Genomic DNA, 26,044 nt, shown 5'->3' with positions numbered 1-26,044 from the left:
CAGACGACTTAACTTTCAGTCGTCTCAGAAAACCGATTTCAAAGTCAATTGCAAAAATAACCTCTATGGTTCATTCTTTAGCACACATAAGGCTTCTCCAAGCACACATAATCTCAAACGAAAGTGACCCACCCTGAATCGTTAGCTTCTATTACTCTATGAACCATAAAAAGTGTAGAATCAAAATTTTGGTTTTTTTTAGCTCATTGTGGAGAGAAAGTGAGAGATATGTTGTGTTTAATTCACAAGAATGGAAAAAGAAGAAGGATACCTCGATTTTGGGAGCATTAAGAGCTTCAAATTGGTTGTTCATGGTGGTTGGGGTATTGATGACAATGACAATCTTGTAATTACTTGAAGATGATGAGGGTGAGAGAGTAAAAATGTCATTTTCGAAAAGAAAAAAAAGATTGATGTCATTTTCGTGAATTATATGAACTTGTGGGGTGAATAGGGAAAAAACCAATTTCCAAAAAATGGAGGTTAGTTTTGTGTTTGACTTTAAGTTGTATGTGAATTCTGCAAAAAGCCCAATATAAATTTGATGTATTTTTTTAAAAAATATAATCACTAGTAGTATTATTTATTACAAAAATTATTAATAAAAATGAATTAAATAAAGTAATAATAGCATGAATTTAAATTTAGAAAACCTTATAGTAATATAACGTAGGGTCATTTATAAATATTTTATAACTGATTTTTTTAATCATCAGAAAATATTTTCAATAAAGATTATGTATAATAATTGAAATTTATTAATAATTTAAAAATAGGAACAAGAAAAATTACTAAAAATATGTGACTAGCACAAAATTAGGTAGATGTGTATAATATTGTCGAAAATATATTCAAAAAAATAAAATAAACATAATATATTGGTAAACTTTTTGGTTTGGAACATAAATAATATTTTTATTTTTTATAAGAATCTAAAAACGTAATTCAATTTTGTTGGTAAACGATTTTTCAAAATTTATTATTTTCAGTTTTATTTTAGAAAGAAATAATCAATTAAAATGGTAATTCAACTTGTAAAATATGAATTTTTTTTATGTTGCATTAAGTTTTGAGTCTGACTTAACAATTTTACAAAAGTTGTAAAAAATTCAGCTATAACAAAAAATAACTCAAACTTTAAATAGAAGTTAATACATGATTGGCAACATTTTTATCAATAAATATGATTTTTAGCTCAAACTAAATCAATAATAATACATGATACAAGCCAAAAAAAAAAAAATTGTAATAGGTTTTCTAGATATTTTCTCATTGAAACTTGTCAAATCAATTAGGGTAAGAAATCCTTTTCACGTCTCGATATACCTTGGAATATTTGTCCGCAACAACTGTATATATAATTAAAGTTTTCACCGTTCTTAATAAAATTTTCTCCATCATACATTACTACTGGCAATTTTCTCCGTACAATAATATCCATGATTATGACTATATTGAGTTACGTTACCGACGGAATAGACGAGCATAGAACACAACTCCTAACCGGATATAACCGGATAACTCATCAAACTTAACACAACGAAAGAAGCCTCTGGCAGAAGGCAGATGGATCTTCAACGGCTTATGTCTCCAGTGGACGATTCAGAAGACTCGAAAACCGCTTTAAGACACCATTATCTACTGAAGTTATATCTGAAGAAAAAGAGGAACTAAAACAATATGAGGTGTTTTAATGAGTGATTCAAACTAATAATATCATGTATAGGTTCAGTCCGCGCGTAATGCTTTTTTCTTGATTAAAATATTTTTTTGAAATTCTTGTTGTTTGTATTTGGATTATTGATTGTGTGAATGTTCTTACTTATTAAAGATTTTGTCGACGGTAAGTTGATTGATGTTAGACCAAATGAGGGAATAATTTATTTTGGTGTGAGTGAGTTCGAAAGATGGTAAGATTAATGAAATTTATAAAAAAAAACTTGTGACCCTAATTTGTTAATATTTAGTGTATTCGTTTATGTTTTAAAGGTGCAAGGGCATCTCCAACTTCACTCTATTTTTCACTCTAAAATAGAGTTTATAGTAAAAATGCTCCAATGGTACTCTTTTTATCACTCTATAATAGAGTGAAAAATAGGTTTACTCCAAATATAGAGTAACTTATTTTTTATTTGTTCATGGCTCTATTTTTAACTCTAAAATAGAGTATCATTGGAGTAAATATAAACTCTATTATAAAGTTACTCTATTTTAGAGTAAAAAAAGTAGAGTAAACCATTGGAGATGGTCTAATGTTTAAATTTGAGAAGTATTATGAATTAACATATTAATAGGAATGGGTAGGCCTGCGAATATATCCTAATTGTTAAACTTTTTGAGATTAGTAGTCGTATGTAGTGATAGATATAAAAGAATACTTAGATCATTTTAATTGATTGGTCTTGTTTACACCAGTCAAGCGAATATCAGATATATGTTTGCAATTTAGTAGTTTTTTAGTTTTTTTTTTTAAATTTAAAGTAAGTAACACGTAAACATGGATTTGGTTAGGGAACAACAATTATTTGGATTAGTTAATTATTTTTTGGTGAGTTAATTCTTTATTATTTTTAGGGCCTAGGTTTGATAAAACGTTAACAGTTAACAGTAGCGTAAATTAATTTCTTTTTTTTGTTCTTATTTACTTGCTCTATTTATTTATACATTTTATGAATTTTGGATTTTGTTATGTATTTACTTTAAATTTATTTGATGATTACTTTTTAATTAAATTCAAGTTATTTTAACTAAATTTTTATTTTCATTTGTTATATATATTTTAATTAATTTGGTTTAAATTTCTGATTTCATTATGTATTAATAACTGATTATGGTTTTCAAAATATTTTCTAAGGTTAAATTTGGTTTCAGAAAAGATGAAAATTTTGTAAGATTCCTTTTCCTTTTTGTTACCTTGAATTTGATGAACCATGAAATTGTTTTTTATTTTTCTATTTTGTTTTTAAGAAGTTTTTATTTCTTTTTGAAATTTGGTAATTTTAATTATATTATGTAATTGTTGCTAAGTTAACATATGTTGTTAGAATGGTGAGCGCGAAAAAAAATTGTTGAAAACCAAACTACTAATTACAAAAATATTCGCGCAGGTTGCTGTGTTTGTTTTAACTATGTACTGTAGTGTGCGAACGTATTTTTGTTTTGGTGCCAGTATTGTGTGTTTGGTATTCAATTCTCCTTCCACCCATAAACGTTTTAAATGGCAAGAAAATCCGAATTTCTATGAATTTTTTGGTGATTCGTCCTTGAATCTAAAAATTTTTTGGGATCACACCGAGATTATAAAAAAAAATTGTGCGTTTGATACAAAAAAATTGGTGATGGATGGGTTATGTTTGTCTTATTTATTTTATAATTCGTGAATTGTTTTTAAGTTACTCCCACGCGGGAACGTGAAAATGAATAGTCCGATGTAGGTATGGTGTTGATTTGTATTTTGTCTATATATGCTTTTGTTTTACCTTTGTGTGTGTCGTGTCTCTCTCTACCAATCATATGCCATTATTTTTCCATGTGCTTTCCCCTAGTCTTCATAATTGTAGTATGTGGGCTTACATTCTATTTTTGCGTTAATCCTTTATATTAGTGTCTGTTTACCAAGCTTTTTTGTTCTGTTGGTACAGATTATGTGATCTTCACCCTTTTCGATGTTTTGTTCTGATGGGTAGGGAAACGCTTTGACCTTTTTGTTTGCTGTGGAAGTTGTGTTGGCTTTACTTTTGTTTTCTTATTAATCTCGAAAATAATGTATCATCTAGACGCAGCTATTACTATTACTACCAGGACTAATAAACACAGAAATACCATGCATCACGACGTCAACCCTGTAAAATGAAAACACATTTGTTTTTCATGGTCTTGTATTATATAACAGTGATCCATCAACATCTCTTAGCAATTCCAAGCGCTATTAGCTCTCCAAATCGTCAATTTCAGAGGGAAACTAAGAACAAATCAGAAACGTCAAATGCGGAAGCATAAATTCAGAAACTCACTGGCGCAAACTTTTTATGTATCCAATGGCGCAAACTCAAGAGCATAATTCAGTGTGTTCTCTAGCCTGAAAATACGAAAGTGGAAATAACAAATCAAAAGACAAAATAGAGAAAACAAACCAACTGTGATAATGAATATAAGAAAGAGTCTCATGTATTCAAGGCGTAGTTAAGTTTTTTTTTTTTTTTTTTTTTTTTTTCATTGCTATTGACAGAAGAAAAGTTTTAGATAAAACACTCGTACGTAACACTCTTACGTCATAGGGTGCCAAATGCGAACAGTGCCATCCTCAAATCCTGTGAGTATTATTGGAAGCTCCGGGTGGAAACATACTGCAGATACATTGTGCGTGAGCCCTCCTCATCTTCTCTTGGACCTTCCTCTTAAAAATAACAACAAATCAATGCACTACAAGAAATAAGCTAAATAGCTATAGATTTATTCATTGCTACAAAAGAGAATCTGTAGCTAAAATGGAGTAAGCGATGGATAGCGACGCACGGAAACCGTGGCGTCAGCGTCGACGCTAACTCCAATCCGTCGCTATGTCGTAGCTCACTCGCGACGGATGAGCAAGAGCGCTGGCCGTAGCTATTAGCTACAACATGGCTATGGAGTTTTCTGTCGCACCTTAGCAACGCTTTTAGCAAGAGATATAGTGTAGCTAAGTGGCTACAGAACTTGGCAACAATTTATCCTAAGCGAAATTATAGCAAATGGGGCTACGAATTTAGTTACAAAACATTTGTATCTAAAGAATTGGATTCAGAATAGCTACGACCAAATTTGTGGTTATTATTATTATGACAAAAATTATAGAATCCTGACAATTAAAATTGATTTTTTTGTTTACAATACACAAAAAGCTATATAGATTGATTTTTTAAATCTATAACAGCATAAAAATAAACTGAAACACTTGGAACATAATGGAAACAAAGCATTCATTTAGTAGAAACAGAATATGAAGCCGATATGTGAAAACTAACAGACATAACACAAAAAAGATTCTAACTGTTATGTCTTCAATTTTCCAGAAAAAAAAGCTAACAGAAAGTCAGCAACACCATCTAGATTCTCGGCTCATTGGTGGTAGGAGGTGAAGATGGAGAAGGGCTGGTAGTTGCATCAGAGACTGTTACTCCTCTAGCTTCACACAAAGCAGTGAGCTGCTGGCTCATCAACTTGACCATTCCAGTAAGATTAATCACCTCTTTCTCCAATTGAGCTTGACGAGTAAGAACAACAACAGGTGGAGCAATGTGATCATAGTTCTCCATTTGTGCTGTTCCAAGTCCAAACAGCCTGCCTTTGTGTGGCTTGACCACCTACAAAAGCAGAAAAACAAGAAACAAAAATCACTAGACACATACAACGAAACATAACACTACCACAACCATAACAAAATAAAGCCTTATCAAACAATTACCAATAACCATTAACATCCGCAGCAATGGAACCACAAAATAATCTAACATTTACCTTGTAAAAAGCCTCATCTCTCATAAGTGGTGTGATTGATGCTTCTGAGTTGGAGCCTTGGCTATCAGTCTCATCAGTGCTGGGGTGTTCTGAAACAACAATAGACTCAACTTCTTCAATAATCCTCTGTGCACGCTTGTCTACAAACGTGCCGTCACTTTTCATATGAGCCTTCCGCACCAGGTCAGTGATAGCTGGCTCCTCACCCAACTCAATCATCTATATACAAAAAGCAAATGGATTAAAAGACACACAAGAAAAACATAGAAACACAAATAGACACAATAAGACAATAAGAATAAGTTTATTATACCATTTCATATTTGACCTTGGCATAAGATTTGGAACCTGAGATGTGTTGATGTATACCATCTCCATCACGCTCTGATTTCCTATTCTTGGAGTTTGTGTTGCTAACATGAAGTGCCTGAGGAGTGTTCAAATGTCGCCACATCAACTTCCAGTTGTTATCAGAGACAAAGTTGGGTTTTTTGTTGTTTGTCTCTCCCTTGCTAATGTTGTTTGAGATCATTCTCCTGAGTTGCTTTGTCCAAAGAGCCTTCACCAAATTATGGTGGTCTGAATCCCAGTAAGACTTTTGTTGGAAAAAAAAGAGAGCAAAAATATGATGTCAAAATAGATCTAATCTAAACAAGAGGTAGTTAAGGGAAACAACCAATATGAATCTTACCACAAAATTGGACCACCACTTGTCTTGCTGCTATGGAGGAACCTCACTGAGATTCCACCAAGCTCCATCAAAATCGTTGGAAAAAGCCCTCTTTATATCATACTTGACCTCATCGTCAATTGATATCCTATCACAACCACAAAGAACAATTAGTTAGTTAAACTTTTAATACAAATTTATAAAATTTCTGTCAGAAAGATATCTTACCAAAGAGAACCATCTCTCTTCTTAGGGTGGAGAGTTGGCTGGTTTCTTCGTGCAGGTGCTTGTAGTAGTTCCTCAATGCTTCGCTGTGGAAATCCCGGTGGAGCACATGAATTTGTGTTCTTCACGAAACTGGGTCCACCTCGTCCGGCGGTAGCTCTTGCGGGGAAACCTCCTCTTCTTGGTGGATGCATACTACAAGGATTTCAAAGACATTAGCACAAACAGATAAAAAGAAGAGCTTTAGATGGTTGAATCACATAGTTTATTAAACTAACAAAAGATATGAAAATGGAGAGACTAACTGACTGAAACACACAGAGAATGACACACTAAACCATAACACAAAGAACCATTAACAAAATCGTAACAAAGAGACTATTAACAATATAAACTAGCTACTATAAAAATAGATAGTCAAGACCAGCGACAAGTTTAACGGAGACAAGATAAACAAGACAGTGAAGACGAGATACAAAGAACAATTACACAGAGAACGAGATAAACCAGAGTAAAGATAAGTCGGATAGTCAAGACCCTAACAAGGAAACCCTAGCTGAGAATATCAGCAGAGGTAATCGATTGTGTGAGACAGAAACAGAGACTCAGGACAGGAATTATAGACCCAGAAACAGATTTTCAAGACAAATTAAAACCCTGAACCTTAAAAACCCCAAACCGAAACCCTAAGAAAGAACTAAGAAGATAAATTACCCAATAGATTTAACTCGGCTCGCCGTGAACGACGACAATTGGAGGTTTTTCCGGTGGAAGCCATGAAGAGACTGACCGGCAAACACGACGGAGGAGAAATGGAGACGAAGAGACAATGAGTTCACGCGAGAGATGTGGGGAAAGAGACTAGGGTTCTTTTTTTGTTTAGGTGTAAAAATGCATAAGTGTTAAAGAGATAAAACACTTCAGTAATATTTGGGTCAGATCGAATGGAGGCAAAACCCAAATAACGGTGGCAAAAATGGAGCCAAAAACTATTAATGTAGCCAAACTCAAAAAAAATGGAGCCAAAATGTTTTACGCTATTTTTTTTTTTTGTCAAAAATTGTTTCACACTACTATGAAAGAATTTAACATTTAATTTAACTCAATGTAAATCCACATTAGTAACCATGAACTATAAATCATATATAATAACTTATAACCCCTAAAACTATAACCCTTAAAACTACAACGTTAACAAAGCTAGTGACCAACTAAAAAGTAAAAACCAACTCTAAAACCCCAAAAACTATTACATTATTTTTTATGCTTTAATCAACTCCAACCCCTATACTATAATCTCTAAGAAAACTAAAAATTTTGAAACTATTTGATGAATTGCAATGAAATCTATCACATTTTTTACTAGTGTTATGGGATATATATATAAACAATGCATAAGTTGAGTTTTCGACTATGTGCGCCTCATCCAATAGTTTGATATACACATAAAAGATTTGTTTAAAATTTTCAACACCGTGATATTTGATGATGTAAAGTCAAATTAATCTAGATCTACTAAATCCCAAACATAAATTTTCATTATATACTGTATTTTCAAAAAATTACAGTATTCATAACTAATAAGCAAAAAAAAGTAAGACATTTGTAACCATTCATGTCTAAAAACTTTTTGCCTACAACCAATCTATAGCTAATGCGTAGCTATATAGTTACAAATTACCTACAGACATCATCCCTAGCTAAACCGCTACAGATAGCTACAGAATAGCCACAAATTTGGCCAATTTGTATTTTGTTTCCATCTGTCGCCATTTACGTTGCTAATAACTGAGGCTACAGAATTTCTGTCGCCGGTCCTTAGCTATCAAGATGAATTCTTGTAGTGATGATTGTTCAAAAACCAACATAACAATCTAACCTATAAACACATACTTGATTGACACTTGGTTTATCAGTTAATAACACAATTCTGAGCAAGTACGCACACCATCTGTGAAGAATTTCCTTTTGTCTCAATAGCTTTTCCAACTTGTTTATTCATTCAAAGTTGTACGTTAGTATAACTTTGAAGATGAAGAACCTAAGGTACATAATAACATTAAGGTGAGAAGGAGTCACTCACAGTAGCAACTAATTTGTTCTTGGGAAGAACATTGAAAGTCTTAACGAAAATTTTAACTTCAGATCATAAAAAGTCAGCTCCAATATTTACAAACAAAGTTAAGCTAGAAACAATAATGATGGAAAGCGGTGATGCGGATGCTACACAGATTGGAGGTAAACTTGGTTAAAATGATTTAGCACGACAGAAACGTTGAAATTATGACTGGGAAAACACCAGTTATAACAGAGATCTAAACAGGAATATTGGTAATTAGGATTCAACACGGAAACGTAAAAAAAAACAGGAAGATATATTTTAGACACGAACGGCAGTACATACGAACCTGTGAATCCACTAGAAGCATATTCACTCCCATGAGTTCCCCTAGTTGGACGTTCCTGGCATCCCATAAACAGAGCAACCACACTTGTACATTGGAGGAGGAGCGTCCGGTCTTCAAAGCAGAAAAAATAATTTCTCAGAAATTAGTGATACTGGTTTGTTTGGACTGAATGATGAGATGATTCTCAGAGTAGGAAAGCCAACCTTTTTTATAGCCAAAAAAAGTAATTTCATTTTCACCTATGATATTACATATTCCAATTCGATTGCATACCAACAGTTACACCGCCTCGCAGGAGTCAAACTCGCATTGAAGAGAGATCGTGGCTAATGTATTAAAGCAACGATTTTAAGAGGGTGAACCTGAAAGTCTGTAACTGGTTGCCTCTCGGATTTTTAAGGAAGAAGATGAAAGAACGCTTTCAAAACCATAAACCGAGTTTAGCTCTCGTACGGCGTAGATGAAGAACAAGTTCAGCCCTAAATCCAAAACGTCGCGTTTCTATACATTAGGAGTTGCTATTTATTCAGTTTTGGGTCCATTAAACCGACATAAAGCCCGTACAAACTTGAAACCCAAATCCATTACGTCCTCAAATAAATGAAACGCATTTTTTAAATTGAGGACAGATGTCGCATCAGCAGAACACTAATTGATGACGTGGCATCTGAGCTGGACACCATGGGAGAAAAACAAAGCTTTTTATATATACAAAGAAGATATGTTTCATGTGAACTATCTGGTGTCTTAATACGTTCTCAAACTATGATATTTTTGGTTAGTGATGCTGAAACTTTTTTACTGCGATGTTAATTATGGTTGGCTATTTTATAAATTTTACACGGAAATGTATTCCTTTTTATAGACATCAAATTTTCCTGTAAAAATATTATTTTGATCGTAATTATCATGCTTTGTACTCTTACGTGGTTAGATAATAAACATACATTAAGATGATAACACAACTTTTAATATACAACTGGTTTTTGTTCGGATTTTTTCTCCCTTAAATTAGTAAATACAATTTAGTGTATTGAATAAAAAGAGATCAATAACACAAGTGCACTGTTGAGCAAAGATAGAACTTTATTTGATTTTTAACTAATTTCTTATAGCTTCAATATAACGAAAAGATCTATTATCTATATGAAGTATATGTATGTTGAAATGTGTAAAGCAGGGCTACCACTACCAGTTGTATCAAGCATGACATGTCTACTACTTGTCAAAGATCACTTTGGCTCCAAAGTTGTAAACCTACCAAACTGATACAAATTTTATGAAGTGACTCATTTGTTAAAAGGTTTCACAAGAACAAGACGACTCAGAAAATGGTTTTAAAAGGGTCTTTCACTTTACCACTCTTTTAAACAAAACACAAACCAAAGAACTGAAAAGATGAATTCATATTGTTTTAAAGGGAAGACACAAACACAAACAATGATACTGAAAACTACGGAACCTCAAGACTCATCCGTAAGTACTTGTAATCCTCAGCGTGAAGGCTCTCTGAACCTTCACCGAGCTGCGCAAAGCACCAAGCGTAGCCTTCCGAGAAAAATAACTTATTTTCTTCCCAAGAAATATTTCGATCCCTGTTTTACAAGATATATAATAAGCATATATGGCGTTTAATGATAAATTGCTCAACATACGATCATTTTAAGAATAATGGACTACTTTATTGACACCCATCATCACACTGCATGGAGCAATTTGGTAGATAGGTGATAACTTTGTTTGTCGCTCGGAGATGGGTTTGAAATGAATTTGGCTAAAAGCAAGTCCAAATTGGTTATATTTTTTTTTTGTGAGATTTTTCTCTAATTAGCACACATAATTAGGAACATTTTTACAAAACAAGAACATCTACTTTCTAATATCATGAAAACTTTATACGAATGCATGGGAAACAAAAATGTTAATAAGAATGTTTCTTTTTACTTTTTAGAGACACAAATGACAAGAGAAAACGCATGTTTGGCTTCCCTTACTCCAATCTTTTTCTTATTCTCTTCTTCGTCTTCCTCGAGCCACAATCTACTATCCAATCCACTCCTTCTCCTGAACATAAACACAGCACATGGAGGAGAAGACGATGAGGAAGAAGAAGACGATGAAGTGGAAGATAACGATGCCGTTTCTCTGGAGAACCAGTCGTGTAAGTCCCACATCATGTCAATAAGCATTCCATCGAAGAACATCGTTTGGTTCCCTCTAAAATTCCATTTCAGCTTCTTCACCTCAAACACTTTCTTCTTATCCACCCAAACCGACATCGTTTCTGGACTTTTCGTTTTCCATAAGTACCCTTCTTCTCCACCGCCACCTCCACTACCACCTCCTCCGCCGCATTGGATCTGAATCTCGTGTTTATCTCCGGCGTTGGAGAACCGAGCCTTCGTGGAGAGCCAGCAAGCTCCAGAGAACCTCTCCGTTCGCGAGACCCGCCACGATGACGTGTCTCGCACGTCGCCGACTCTCAGGGTGATCTCGGAGTTGACCAAAACGGTGACGGAGAATCCTCTGGTTGCTTCTGGTCCGTTGTTATCGTACTCTGCCTCCGTTAGATCCCAGAGGATCTCAGCGTTGAGTGAACCGGAGGAAGAAGTCAAGTTTCTTGACCCTTTTGGTTTCTTGAGGGAGACAGAGTAAGAATTCGGTTGCGTGGAGATCACGACGGTGAGATTATCCGACCAGGTGAGCGAAACATAGACGGGTTTGTCGGAAGAAGGGAGATGGGATTTATAAGTTGTAGTTACTGTGTCGGGGATGGAAGGAGGTAATGTCGGGGACACGTAAGAATGACTAGAAGGACCTGAACAGTACGCATCCGATACGTTAATGGCGTGTTCGCTGTAACAAGCCACGATGCCTCTCATGATTCACGAATGTGAGGAAGTTAGAGAGGAGGAAGCTTTGAAAGAGATTATGTCTTGGGAGAATAAGAAATGATGTTGAAGAACAAAGACTTGACCTACAAGAAAATAGTTTAGGGTTTTAAAGATTTTGGTATGGAAGTTGCGGAGAAGCTATATGAAGAAGAAAGAGATGACTTCTTCTTCTTCTTGTCTTGGATGTGAACATGTCTCTCTTCTGACCTTTTTTTTTTTTTTTGAGTTTCGTCAGGTCTGTAAAATATTTATTTATTTGATACTTCAATTGAAATAAAAAGTTTTAAGAAATTCAACCATTAAATGTAAGTGAGATATGGAAAAAATAAGCCGATGACAAGAGATCGAGATACATTTAATTTTAGATATTTTGTAAACCATGTTCCTTTCATTATCAACTTGTAATAATTTTTTATATACTCCTTTCTTCGCTTGATATTTTTTCTTTGAGATGCTTTGATTAACTTTTTTTCCATTTTATCAATCATGTATATAGCTTATACAGGTTAGGTTCTCGTAATAAGATGTGTGTGTTTGGTAATTTATATTCGTTAGTTTCTAAGAAAATTACAAAATAGTATGCCAATGACGTCTTCAAAAGTATGACAATTATGCGATCGTCAGGCAGGGAACGACTTGAGTCACACTAGACCTTTGATTGATAAAGTCTTAAAACTCATCGACTTTATCTAGACATCTTTTTGATAGCAACGTAAAACTATATATGGTTTAAAAACTAGATTGGCTAGTTAAAAAATTATTAACAAATGCTTAGAAGAAGAAAAAAAAAAAAAAGTCTACCTAAAGAAACTACATAAAGACACGAAATGAAACATGATGAATGAACAAGAAACGAAACATGATATACTGGACTTGCATTTCTCAAAGTCTTCTTGATATTATTTGTTTAAATTGGGCATCATGAGTCATCAAAGACGTTACGAAAACGAATCGAGTCTATAAAAAAGCTTAATGTGGTTCTTAAGATAAACACGTTTTTAAAAGACTCCTATCGTTAAACTCTTGTCTCTTGGTAAGGTTCGGTTGCTCAAGTGATTTTGTTGTAATTTATTTCTTCGAGCAACTACACCATTAACTGTAAACCACATTGACGTTCTCAAACATCTGCGTTTGTAAGCAATAACTAATTGTGCATTTATGAATAATCAATGAAATTGAAGAAACAGAGATCAGCCTATCTGATTCGACATTAATATTGACCAGCTCTTGCTTCACGTGAAAATTGGGGTTTCCCAAAAGGAAGGGAAGGACAGTCGCTCTGCTTATCTAGAGCTCTCTTTCCCCACCTACACAGCCTATAATAACACTACTGCACATCCAATTTAACTCATAAAATCTTTTGCCCCTCTCTCTCTCTCACTCCCCAATTAATGTTAGCTGAATCTGCTCTTTCCCAGATATGCAAAACTAGTAAAGGGAACTTTGATTCTATGAGAGTTCACATGATAACGATAACTACACTCGAAATGAGTTAATGTATGATAAAACAATCATTCAACAGAAGTTAACAAATATTCATTGCTAAGGTAGCATATATGGTAGTAGTTTGTTGCTTTGGATGTTCATGATACGTAACCTGACAAATCTTTGCACATAAGAAACCTTAGTGCTTTTGTTTTCTGTGACACATGAAAGAAAGGCATAGAATCTGGAATGTGCAATATTAGGAAGGCCTCTTTGCTCTTTTGTATTTTGTATAGAATGAAAAGTAGAGACAAAAGCATATATTTCTTTCTCATTTTTTAATACTGCACATCTTTCTTTTTTCCTCAACTCGAAGCATGACACTTTTCTACAAAACTAGCATCACGTGAAATCGACCAAACCTGTTTCCCCTGTGATGCCACCGCTTCCTCCAGCACATGTTCCTTTGACCTTCATATGGAGGCTACTCAATCATTTCCTAGCAGAATGGAACAACACGCAAATGTGGATTCATGCTGGATTAAAGAATGGACTTTCAGATGAGCGAGCCTTTAAAGATAAGTTACCTGTTTGATTGCATTCCCAACACCCAAGCCCGGTAAAGAACTCTTGGTCAAACAAGCTGCATGGACGATCGGTCCATTGGCCTCACTCTCGTCCGGAGGAATGGCAAGGTAAGAAGCTCCTTTGAACATCCATTGATCCATTTCTTGACTGAAATAGTCCTCAAACATCTCTCCACATAATATACATGCGCTCTGGTTCTCATCAGCAGCTACGGCGGGAGCATCCTCACCAGCACTCTCGGATTCACTCAGAACTTCCTCATATTCAGGTTCTAGCTCTCTAGATTTCTCTGCTATCCAGTCATCAGCCTTTGGAAACCAAACCCTACATTTACTGTTCGCGCCACTTAACTCGAGCTTCTTCTTATCGTGCAGCTCCTCCACGTGCCTGTCAAGTTCTTCCTTTTGCTTAAGGCGAACGCCACAGGAGGTGCAGAGATGTGGAAGGTCATCAAAGAGACTACTAATCACCGAGGGGTGAAGTTCACGGATTTTATCTGCTCTGAACTTCAATCCTATGAGGTTTTCAGGTTCCGGTTTTGCTGTTTCCACTGGTGCTACCTTCGGGGCAGTGGAAGGATCCTTCTTCACCAAAACCACTGGCTGAGCATCTGATGGAACCACAGACATAGAACTACTGGTAGAATGATCAGGACTATGGTCCTGTGAAACGGAAGGAGCCGCACATTGAGCGAGAGATGGCAGCTCCGTCTTTGAAGCAGATATCAAGCCCTTTGAAACTAAGGAGCTCAAGAGGGACGAAATAGGATCTGAGGCCTTACTCTTCTCTTTTGAGGTCTGTGCTGATGTGACATCAGTAAGTGACACTGCGCCAGCGGCTGAAGTTGGCAAAGTCTTATCCTTAGACACTGCTGACAGGGTTAGTGCCCTTGGGTCAGCCCCGTTTTGAGACATCTCCTCCTTGCTTCCACCACAAGTTGCATTATTAGAAAGGATTCCACTCTTCATGACAGCTGCCAACAAATCATTCATGTTGGCTTGTCCTCGAGTATTTTCAGCTGTTGACTTAGAGTCAAACTTTTCAACTAGAGATGAATCGGGCAGTTCAAGCGTATTCGTGTTCTTAAACTGGCTACTTGAAGATAAGGGCCGCACGGATTCACTTTGAGATTTTGCTGGAAACCGGGAAGCCCTAGGATCACGTTGAGTGAGGGAGTGAGCTCTTCCAGAATCTTGCTTGCTCACATTCTGTTTCGACTGTTTATCTGACACAGGTCCTGAGATTGGCAAAATTCCAGAGCTAGCAATCCTAGATTGAGGCTGAATTCCCTTTCTAGCTGCATTTGAGGCTGCACTAATAGAAGGAAAAACTTCTGAATCATGCAAAGATCTAGGAGAAGACGTCCAAGGGCCAAGAATACTTGAATCTTTTTGCTCTCTGGAATAAGAATTCACCGGATCAAGCCTTGGATCGACAGCTGAATACCTTGGCCGTTTTAAGAGGTGATTTTTAGATTCCTACAAGATGGGAAAAGGTTAAAAGACAAGAAACTAAATGAGTTACACCATTATAAAAAGTAATGCAAATTACTATCAAAGCTAACCAGTCTCTCTGATTCATCTGAAGCCTGAAATTCAATCTTCGGGTTGATAGTGGCCACATCTGTTTCGGATACCCTTGAATGCATGTCCCACATAAACTCTTCTTCCTCGGAGTTTTTCCAACTATCATAAGGCACGCCTATATTTCTACTGGGACCACTTGATTCCGAATTTTCAAGTCTCGCAGTTGCGTAGTTAGAAACTCTGCTTTTGGTGTGTAACCCTTCCCTCTGGTCCGAAATCAGATCAGGACCCCTGCTCATAGCTTCGTACCATTGTTTTCCACTCCCATCATCAGTAATCCTAGGACCAACTTTCTTAACCACTGATCTAGAATTGTGCGGTAGATCAGAAGCATATTCATATTCCTCTGATATTGACTCCATATCCTTCTCGTAGAGGGGTTCACTGAGTGAGTCTTTCTGAGGTCGTCGAATGGTCTGAATTCAACACAGAATGTCACAATCAGAAGACAGAAAATATGTTAAAACTGTAACCAAATCAAGGAAAAACCATCTTACATTCACTTTAGCTGGACCTGCCCACAAGCCTCCAGAAGCTGTGCTTGAAACTCTCTCCAGTCTATCTGGATCCCTAGTCAAATTGGATGCGATATCAGGGACATCCGTAACCATTACTTTTGTCTGCACATAAACCGAAAAGATACCCAGGAAAGTTCAATGAAGTTACTTCGTTTTGTGATCACCAATAAAATTCAGTGGCCGCAAGCTTAATTTACTTACCCGCCCTGACTGTTGGAGGCGTTGCCTTTCTAGATATTTGGGATTCACATGGATGCTATTTGGTGGTCGCTGAGATTGCAGATCAGTTCTGCCAGTGGTAACAGCAGCTGCTGAGCCATCACTTCTAGCATTAAAGCCAAGTTCTTTCTCAATTTGCTGAAGTATTTGCGGATGAAAGACTCCTTTCCAGGTTCCAAAAAGATGCCGCATGTTAGAACGCATAGGAGGGTCAACTTGTCTATAGGCCTTAACAAATACCTGCACAGAAGTGAAAAGAGAGATATCAGATGAAGTTTCTAGGCAAAAGAAACTATATAACTATGACTACCAACAAAACACCAACCTCAGGCAGCCTGGCAGCAAAGTACTTAATGTAATCTCTTCCAATGTTCTTCACAATGCTGTCCAACAGGTACAACGTTGGCAGCTTCTGATCACTTGGTACCTGCATAATATTCTTCACATCAGATACCCAGAAAATGGCAAATTTGATCTCATAGAGAGTAACATCAAGGATTTCCACAATAGAGGGGACACTAAAGGATAAGAACCAAATATCACTAACTTATCTTTAGCCAGAATTCAAATCACCAAAAATATAATGCCATTCAAGCTACTACTAACATTATCCTGACAAACAAGGAATCTAAATGGGACACATGAAGCCATTAAACAACGTCAGCAATATCTACATGCCCAAAAATGGCAGAGAAACACTATTAGAAGTGTCAATGTCTAAGCTGAAGAGACAGTGAAATAGCAATCCTTGTTTTCCCACAAACTTTACTGAACAGGCTCCAATGATTCTCGTCTACCCAAAGATGGCTACAAATTGATTTCACTTCCTGGAGAGAGCTTTCGTTAAGCAGAAGCCACTAAAAGAAAATACAAACTCACTTAACACATAGCTTACAGAGCTCTTGTCAAATGGCAAAGTAAAAAAAGAATTGAACAACTCCAACTTTGTAAAAAAGACTACACACTACAAAACTCAGTACAATGACATGATGCATTCATAAAAAAAATGAATATGGACCAAACTGTTGCATGGGCAACAGCTAATTTGAGATGGTTAGAAAACATAGTGTCGGGAAACAGATCTTTTACAGAATGTGATCCAAAAGATGGCATAAAGTAAAAACTTTGATTCACAAGAATGATCTGCGACTTTGATAAATACTTATAAAAAAGCACATAGATTCCAGAAAAGACACTAGGGTTGCTTTCAAAAATAGTTCTTTTTCTCATTAAACCTCGTATACAGATCACAATCTCAACCACCACCTTCACCTTTTCCTTTTTATATAGTAACAACACAAACGTGGATTATAACAAGTGGGGATGAAAACTAGGTGTTCACCTCTATGATGTTATTGCAAATGGTGGACACGACGGCCTTTGCAGCATGAACATTCTCCCCAGCGATTATCGTCAGGTTCGTAATTATCGGCTTCGAGTTGAACGTGAGCTCGGATAAAGCCGACTTATACTGATTCACAAGCTCGTAATGCGGATGAACCAGTTGCGGCTCATACGCCTCGCTACTACTCTCCGCTTCTCTCCCACCACCACCAGCTCGAAACCTTGACGACGACGACGCCGCGGCACCACCGAGCGGTCTCTGCGACTGAAGCTGCCGGATTGGTTCGTCGCTGAGCCTGGGTTTCTTAATCGGCCCCGGATCTCTGGATCTATCAAACGGTCTACGCGAATTCTCCATCTTGGGGGACTATAATCAATACACGAATCGAAAGAAACTACGAGGAATTGCCCTAATTCAAAAATCGATAAATAGAACAGAGCATTACAGCAATCGATAGATTGAATTACAAATCGATAAGAGAGAAACCTAAGTTACAATCTACAGCTGAGACGAGAATCTCCGAGAAAGAAGGAGAAGAAGATAGGAAAGCTTCGGATTCGGCAACAATGGCAGAGATGTGGACAAGCTCCGATCAATTAGGGTTTGTGAATTGGGGATTTTAAAGAGACGAGAGCAAACGCTGAGATCGGAGCTAGTAGGCCCATTTAGTGGCCCATTATCGAGAAAGTTGATCTGAAATTATTTGGTCCGGTTAAACCTCCTCAACGAATTAAGTTGGTTCGGGTAAACCAGTATGGAAACGAAACAAGTTAAAGTTGGCATCTACTTGGCGGAGAACAATACATAAAAAAAGACGACAGATTCAGCTAGCTACTGGGTTTGGTTCTTGTGACTTCGTATTTGATTACAAACAAAAAGACACACTAACATGGGAGTTCAAAGACCTGTTACAACTCTAATATATTACATTGGCTTGTTGTTGGTAACCATAGTTTGTTTTCTTACCTATGCATCATCCGGATTAACCGGTGACTTCATTTTGCTTTTAGGGAAGTGCAACCTCGCGATCAAAGGCCTTGGTGCTCTTGTCTGCCTATCAAATCCTCTCACACATACATACCCTACAAGTTTCAACAATAAGTTAAGGTTTTAGACTAGGTGAGAATTGATGTATATATAGCTTAAGCAAAATTGTATTACCTCTCCAGAAACATTGTTGAATTGTTTCAGTAGATAAACCTGAAAACAAAAGAGCTTAAAAAGTTAGAATATCGTTACATTAGAATCTAATCATGGTTGAAGATCAATATACCTTTAAATATTGATGGGATAGATGTGCCGAAGTAGACAGTTCTTCTAGCTAGGTCCCATAACCAGTCTCTTGGAACATCAATTGGCGTTAGGCTAGACTCATGATCCGCAAACACCTATATTGATAGATTACATCAGGAAACATTTCGGTACATATAAACATACGAAAAGATTGGAGATATTGAGTTGAAGATTGTAACCTCGTTGACTTGGAAGTATGTACCGTTGAGTGGGAAGCTACCTCTCATTGCTGTTCTACAAGGTACCTACATGAAATTTAGACCATATCATTTGCAATTGTTCGTCAAAAACATGTAGTAGTTATTAGGCAAAAGAAGTTGGATGCAAATTACTTACCAAGATGGTCCCTCTAACGGTTTGTGATTGCGTCTCCCTTATGTTGTTGCATGAGAAACAAGTTTTCTCATTACACAGTTTGCCTGCTTCTTGCCAAATGCATTTGCTTCTAGTTGGTTGAATGGAATCAACCGTCTCACCTAGTGTTTAAAATCAGAGTGAGTAATGAAACAACTCTGTTTAATTGAGATCCAACTAAGTGATTTAGAGGTTACCTGGCGTCCATATAGCAAGCAAGTACGAACATGGATCATCAGTTTCTCGCTTCTCAAACTGCCAAAGCAAACACAACCAGCTAGTTAGATTTTTAATATTGACATCACTTGAGACTATGTAGCTGCCAAACATCAATTATGAGTTGTATTTTCAGCTACGATAGAAATATGTATAACATATGTGACACATACCTGAGCTAGAAGAGGATGGTCGTCTTTAAGTTCATAGCTGCAAATATATGAAACAAAAACAGACTCAACTGTTAGAAAAGTCAAGTTTAACACAACACTAAAATCTTAGCATTTTAAATGTTTAGTCTGCCACTTAATGATGAGAGATGTGTTTCCTGTTTCATTTTAACCTTAAGACACGGTGAATAACAGAGGAAAGTGGACGCTTACACTTGGTGTTCAGTCCTCAGCTGACTAATGTTCTTGAGCCTAGGCATTGGAAGAGAAGCAGCCTCAGCGGTAAGTGCAACCAGAGCTCCAGACATGTTTCCATCTTGCAGTTCCTTGCTGTGTTCAAAAATTTTCTTCAGGTTGTTTGTGAATGCATCCATGTTCAGCCTTATTGTTGGAATCTCTTCAGGATCCTCAAAGAAAGCGTCCTCTATATCAGCCATTGAAACTTCTGCGCACTCTGGCTCTGGTGATGCTGGCACTTCAATTATCGGCTCACAGCTTGTGACCCTATTTGCTGCTTCTGAGTGGTTGACTACTTCTAACCCCTGCTGCCTCCGCAATGGCTCTGGCAGGCTCTGTAGAGGAATATCAGGTCTCTCCATTCCTCTCTCTGGACCAGGTAATGCAAACCTCGCACTATAAAACAAGTCACGGTTATTAAACTCTCTGTATCAATTAGAGACTGACCACAAACATTTACTGAATGATATATAACAAAGGGTTCTCGTTTAAGGAATTAAGGGGAGAAGTTGTATCAGTATCACCTTGCAAAGGCACTAGCAAAGTGTCTACATTCCCCTCTCATAGGACAAGCATTGCAGTTGGGTTTGCTCTTCGTGCAGAACACCTGAGAGTCAATTAGATCAAAAACTCATCAGTCTCCTGCCTGTTTTTTACTCATATATATGTGTGTATATAGTATACATACCTTTCCGAAAGTAATCATTTGGTAATGCAGTTCATACCTGAAAGATGGTAAGGCATTAGACTAATGAATGTGTTATTAGAACGAGCATAAACATGACGAGAGGTCTTACAATGTTTTTTGGTCAAATTTGCATAAACGTGGCCAAAGATACTTCTGTATAGACTCAAGCACAGGATACCTGCATAAACCAAAATGTATCAGGGAAGAATAAGAAACAGTTTAAAATTAGAACCTTATTGTAGAGTGCTTACATCTCGAGAAGATGTAGTTGAAGGGACTCCGGAAGCGGTTGAAGGGGTACCCATCCGAGTCTAACTGCTATGCGTCCAACATTGGTATCAACCTGTCAATAAGTTTTACCTTTAGTTCATACATCTTATAGTCCACTTGAAAGGGACCAAAGCAACAAAAGGAGATGATTCAAGCTTACTGGAAAGGCAAGATGGTGCAGCGTTAGCAGCCTAACACACTCCACGCTTTTTAGTCCCAGTCCATTGAAGCTCAGAAGATATTCTCTGCATGTTTGTATAATGTATGAGAATCGAAGGAGCAACGCAATGTCTGCTAATAAGTAAGAAACAAAACACTCACTTTGCTTTGTCAGGTGGAACATCTCTCAACCATTCAAGATCAAGACTCCCATGGTCTGTTAGCAGTCGGTTAAGGAAGCCCTGCATTAATTTTCATGTTCAACATCAGATAATCAAAATGGAGATCATCAGTAAACTTGGTCACATTGTGAGAAAAATATACCTGTATACGTTCAGCAAGTTTATGATTCATCCCACGGCTCTTAATTGTTTCAGCGACTTCATTAACATCAGCAGTTCTAATGGCTTCCCAGTCAACAGAGTCCAATGACCTTGCTGTTTTCTCTCTTTTGCCTTCTCTGCCTTCCGCTTCTCTTCTTAAACTGTCCCAATCAAACTCCTCTTCTACCTCCTTTAGAATCTTCTTCCCATCCGCATTGAAAGTAGCCTTATCCATAGGACTGAACTTTTTGGATGATGAGTCAGGTCCTGGCTGTTTTTCTGTACCTTCTTGGACATCAAGACAGTTTGTGCTTTCGTTAATATCTGGAATTGGAGTTTGCATCACCAGTTTTGTTGAAGGAACGCTGCTGGAGCTTTCAGGCATCTCTGGTTTCTGAACATCCCCAAAGAAGCAACATGGCTCATCATTTGTGTACCCTTTCAATGATTTGAAGAAGTCTTTAACCTCTGAGCTACAACAATCACCAGGAGACGTGTTTGAACCCCCAACTTCTACTGAGACAGTATCAGCTGTGATAACGTCCTTTCCTTTCCCTTGTAGCTGAGCAGACCCCTGAGACTCTAGGAGCTTCATAAAGGGAGTACAATGCTCTACTTCTGAGTTAATCTCAGAGCTTGATCCTGCTCTCTCTGTGCTTAGAGGAGTATCAGAAACCAATGACTTCTGACTTGTGAGCACAGAATCTTCAGATGGAAACAGCTCATGGACAATGTGAACTGTCTTGCTAACTTCTACGCTTGAGCCAGTTCTGTCTGAATCCACCTGCGCCTTTGAATCAGTGGTTTTGACAGCTGACTCATTCCCTGAGCTGGCAATCTCACTGCTGCTTCTTGAGGTGTCATTGCTGTTTACATACTCCTTCTCCTCATCAGGCTCTGTGATGTTTAAAGCAGCAGAAGTCTCACTGGGAACTGGTGGGTTTGAGATCGGTTCGTCCGAGTCCAAGTAGGTTATCCTGATAGAAGGCATGGAGCTTTCTCCTACTTCAAAGTCACTGCTGGGTACAAAAGGTACTGGATACTCCGCAGCTAGTGACATAAACGCAGAGCTAGAGACAGAGAAAAAAAAAGTTAGTTTTGCGTTCTCTTTCTTGTCTTAGACTAAGTAAAAGACATAGAACCATGTAAGAGCTCATACCTTGAGAGATGATCAGAAACGTTTTGAGTGAGAAACACTCCAACCACAGAATCAACAACTGATCCTTTCCAAGGTGTAAAGCGTCTATCACCTGTTAGAAACCAAAGACCATAACAACAAGTTATAACTAAGAGATCAAACACTTGTAAGAAAAACATGTTGTGTAGTTACCTTGAACAAGATGCATTCGTGCTATGAATGAGTCAGCTCTTCCTCTAAACACATTACGTTCTTCCTCCCACCATTTGGCCTTCTTCTCGTCTGATCCGTCAACACCTTCGCTATCGATACTCTCCATCAAAAGCTTCCAGACTCTATCCGTCTCATTATCTATATGAACCTTTGCACGTTCGCGCCGCGGCTTCTTAACGCGAGTCGAAGGCACTATAGCTCCAGCGCCACCGTCGAAGAGCACGATCTGGTTTCCTACGCTGTAACTGCTGTTCATTCCATAAGGAACAAGAGCAGTTTCTGAGTACTCTCTGTTGATGTCTAGTAGACGCATTAGCTCGCTGATTGCTTCAATAGAGTGGCGCTGCTGCCAAATAGCTTCTGGAGCTAGTCCTGCTGCAAAGAACATCAACATTGTCAACAAAAAATAGTCTGCATTCATTAAGCTCAAGATTCAAGAAAGAGAGTAAAATCTCATTACCAGCAAATGAAGGTGGAAAGTGGCAGTGATTAGGGAGAAGAGTGAGCTGTTTGGTCTGAGACTTAGTGGTTCGTTTCTTTCTGCTTGAGGCCACTTGCGTCTGTCTGCTATACCATCCTACTTGGGACTGCTCAGAAGCTTTATTTGTGGAAGACAAACCCCGGAACCGAGCGTGGCCTGTAGTTCTCTTCTTTGTTGGAGTTTCTATCTTATCCAAGTGAGCATTAGACTCAAAACTCTGCCTTCCCTGAAAGGTTAGGAATCTACAGCCTGAGTTATAGGCAGAAACATTCTCTTGTGTAACAAGTTGTTGTCCAGTTGTGGAACGAGATCTCATCCCTTTCTGCTGCCAGTCTGTGGAAAACAACCATTGTGCTTCATTGTCCGCAAACACCTGCTCGTATAGCTCCCCTGAAAAATATATGTTACTTCTAGTTGGTTCTTTGCCTTGTCTCCTCTTTGTGGCTTGTGCCTCATTATTCTTCGGTTCCTTTCCCATTCTTCTACTTTGGCTGCTGCGCTTTCTCTTAGGCGTGCTGGGCACTGCCGCCGTATGACAATCTTGCAAGTCTTGATCCTGCTTTGTCTCATCTCTGTGCTGTGTTTCTCCGTTTTCGGATTTGAGACTCTCATCGTCAAACTCCAAGGCTCTTCTACAAGCCTTCTTGCCATCATGAGCTGAAGATTCTCCATCTTCTGCTGCTGCTCCTGATGATTCTTCAACAGGCGTGTATTCTTCTTGATCCTCACCAGCTTCTTTTTTCTTCCTCGCGTATTTCCTCTTAGGCGTTTTGCTTTCTTCACCCTCAACAGCAGCAGCAGGCTTCTTCGGAGTTTTCGGTTTAATATCTCTCTTCGGTTTCGCTTCTCTAACAACCTTTGGCCTATGCTTCTTCCTCTTTGGCTTTTCAGGAGTCTTGATGACACTTTCTGTAAAAATAACAATCATCAAGATGACAATCTTTTCCCTAAATCTCTAATCAAAAGCCCTCTCTCTCTCTCTCTCTTTACCTTTATCAATCCCACTCTGACGAGATAAAAACACTGATGAAGCATTGTTGGCTAGAGCCAGCAAATCTCCAAAAGACAAATGGTCAAGACCACTCTTGTCTTTGTTCCCAGCGAATCTCCTGCATGCATCACTTCCTTTAGCAATTTACCCAACACAAAATCTCTTAAAAAGTTTCTAAATTTAGGACAAAAGACTTTACCTTTCCTCTGTCTGAATCTGATCTGGGTAGATCGGAGCAATTGGCTTGATGGGTGTCTGAGGAACCCATGTAGTTTCTTCTCTCGCTTGTTTATCCATTTATCTACTTCAGTTCTTGTCTCTTTTTACACAACTTGTTCCATCATCATCAAAAGCTTAAAACTTGCAAAGTTTCTATTTTTAACTGCAAAAAATGGATTTAAAAAGGTTGAAAATTTCTTCAAAGAGTCTGAAATTGTTTAGATCCATTTGGGGGGGGGGGGTTTAGAGAGATCTCCGGGAGTCATTGATTTTAGGTGAGTTAGGTTGAAGAAGACTTTTCATTACACAACAAATTGATGAAAATGTAAAAAAGAAAAACACAAATACATAAATAAGAAGATTTACCTGTGGAGGTAGTAGATCAAAGTGATAAGAGTTGGTTCGGTCCGGAGGGTAGCTTTGAAGAGGATAAGAACACACCGTTTCTCTTGGTAATGACGAAGTTGAGTGATCTAGATACGAGTTATATAGAAAAAAGGTTAAAAGCATTTTTGGCCTTTAACTTGTGAAGGAGCAGAGGAGATTGTGATCGTGATTTATGTCTTTGTATTTTTATAAAGCCGTTGGTTCAAGCGCGTGAAACCGTTTGATTGGCGGGAAAAGTTTTTAAAATTATGTAAGAAACACGTCTTCCTTGGTCTCCTGGACTATTGGAAAGATGAGTTGAAAATATATTAATATATTCATCAACTTATTATTTTATCTTTCTCTTTTTCTCTCTCCTTTCTTCTTCGTCTTTGTACATGTAACATATTTACGTATAACCTTTTCATCAACAAATAAAAAAGAAAAAGAATATGTGATGTTTTTTTATGAAACATTTTATTTTTCTTAACCTTACGTCGGTTGATCTTTAGTAGAATTCAAAGTTTTGACCATACATTAATTTATCAACTTTTTAATGGGTGGAGATATAATAATTTCTAAATCATGTTATACGGTATCTGAAAATTGTTATAAATAGTTCAATGTGCCTCTATGATAATTTAGAGAGAAACTTAATTTGTATGTGAAGATGATAAACATGTTTCAAACTTTTAACGTAAAACAATGTTTCTTGTTTATTCCTGAAGTTGGGTTTTCAACTATTGCAAAAAAATAAATTTGTATTTTGTTCAAAAAGAGAAAACATAGTTGAATGTTAGTAAGGTGATACGTCTTAGAACAATTATTTTCAACTAATATGAGAGTAGGTTATAAGATGATTATTAGGCTATTATTTGTACCTCCACTTAGGCGTGTTCAATTCGTGGTTCATTTCGATTTCGATTCATTTTTTTTTTTTTAGTAGGGTAGGCAAAAAACAAATCCGAAAATAATGTTTTCTATTTTACTTAATTGTTAAAAATTTAGTAAGAACAAAACGTTAATAGTTATGATAATTTTTATAAAATAAATTAGAAAAGTTAGTAATATCATAATAACTATAATTTAACACAAATATCTGTCAAAAAAATATTTTTTTATTTAATTTGATGAAAGAAAAAAAGAAAAAACATTTAACTTAAAATAAAATAACAAATTATAAAAACAAATGTTTTAAATATCAAGATCATATCTATAAAATAAACATGTATACATATGATCAATTGTATTATATAATTTATATATAACTATAAATATTTTAGTTCTTTTTGTCTTTTCGGTTTTATTAGTTTATATATCAAAATATATTCATATATTACAAACAAATTTCGTTCGGTTTATTCAATATTACTAAATTCAACCTACTTTTCTATTTTATTCAGTTTGATTTTAGTTGGTTCAGTTTTACGGATTGAACATTCCTACGTCCACTAGTTTAACTTTAGTTGGGTATCATCTTGATAATATTCTTTTTGATGATATTGTGATTATTAGGTTATAATTTTCTAACGATATGGGAGCAGGCTCCAGG

At 36.8% G+C, this 26,044-nt stretch overlaps 4 protein-coding genes across 6 annotated transcripts; all 4 read right to left on the bottom strand.

Moving 5' to 3' along the window:
• Positions 1–5,084: 5,084 nt before the first annotated feature.
• Positions 5,085–8,164, bottom strand: LOC106337994. Its single transcript, XM_013777075.1, has 6 exons — positions 8,073–8,164; positions 6,395–6,586; positions 6,230–6,314; positions 5,810–6,091; positions 5,497–5,715; positions 5,085–5,342 (listed from the first exon to the last, which is right to left on the bottom strand). Exons 1-6 carry the CDS (start codon positions 8,162–8,164, stop codon positions 5,085–5,087), a joined length of 1,128 nt encoding a protein of 375 aa, XP_013632529.1.
• Positions 8,165–10,739: 2,575 nt separating this feature from the next.
• On the bottom strand, positions 10,740–11,681 carry LOC106341442. The gene has a single exon (XM_013780216.1). It carries the CDS (start codon positions 11,679–11,681, stop codon positions 10,740–10,742), a length of 942 nt encoding a protein of 313 aa, XP_013635670.1.
• A 1,670-nt stretch (positions 11,682–13,351) lies between these two features.
• On the bottom strand, positions 13,352–17,974 carry LOC106342455 (polyadenylation and cleavage factor homolog 4-like). 3 transcript variants are annotated; one of them, XM_013781396.1, is made up of 8 exons: positions 17,861–17,971; positions 17,372–17,783; positions 16,355–16,456; positions 16,012–16,269; positions 15,790–15,912; positions 15,271–15,708; positions 13,706–15,184; positions 13,352–13,617 (listed from the first exon to the last, which is right to left on the bottom strand). In XM_013781396.1, exons 2-8 carry the CDS (start codon positions 17,729–17,731, stop codon positions 13,603–13,605), a joined length of 2,775 nt encoding a protein of 924 aa, XP_013636850.1. In that variant the 5' UTR covers positions 17,732–17,783; positions 17,861–17,971; the 3' UTR covers positions 13,352–13,602. The 3 variants fall into 3 exon arrangements, with proteins under 3 accessions (XP_013636850.1, XP_013636849.1, XP_013636851.1); XM_013781395.1 differs by having other exon boundaries at positions 17,372–17,974; XM_013781397.1 differs by lacking the exons at positions 17,372–17,783; positions 17,861–17,971 and having other exon boundaries at positions 16,355–16,462.
• Positions 17,975–18,142: 168 nt separating this feature from the next.
• Positions 18,143–24,659, bottom strand: LOC106341873 (protein ROS1). Its single transcript, XM_013780610.1, has 21 exons — positions 24,493–24,659; positions 24,107–24,289; positions 23,907–24,025; positions 22,896–23,825; positions 22,415–22,810; positions 22,244–22,334; positions 21,086–22,154; positions 20,924–21,003; positions 20,763–20,847; positions 20,584–20,675; positions 20,442–20,510; positions 20,333–20,369; positions 20,169–20,251; positions 19,621–20,040; positions 19,411–19,447; positions 19,219–19,276; positions 19,004–19,143; positions 18,847–18,912; positions 18,648–18,762; positions 18,536–18,574; positions 18,143–18,456 (listed from the first exon to the last, which is right to left on the bottom strand). Exons 2-21 carry the CDS (start codon positions 24,202–24,204, stop codon positions 18,341–18,343), a joined length of 4,140 nt encoding a protein of 1,379 aa, XP_013636064.1. The 5' UTR covers positions 24,205–24,289; positions 24,493–24,659; the 3' UTR covers positions 18,143–18,340.
• Positions 24,660–26,044: the final 1,385 nt, after the last annotated feature.

The sequence above is a fragment of the Brassica oleracea genome, chromosome C4 (genome assembly GCF_000695525.1).
Source record: "Brassica oleracea var. oleracea cultivar TO1000 chromosome C4, BOL, whole genome shotgun sequence".
NCBI lineage: Eukaryota > Viridiplantae > Streptophyta > Magnoliopsida > Brassicales > Brassicaceae > Brassica > Brassica oleracea.
The sequence above is the reverse complement of the archived record's forward strand: the minus strand, read 5'-3'. Positions and strand labels throughout refer to the sequence as shown.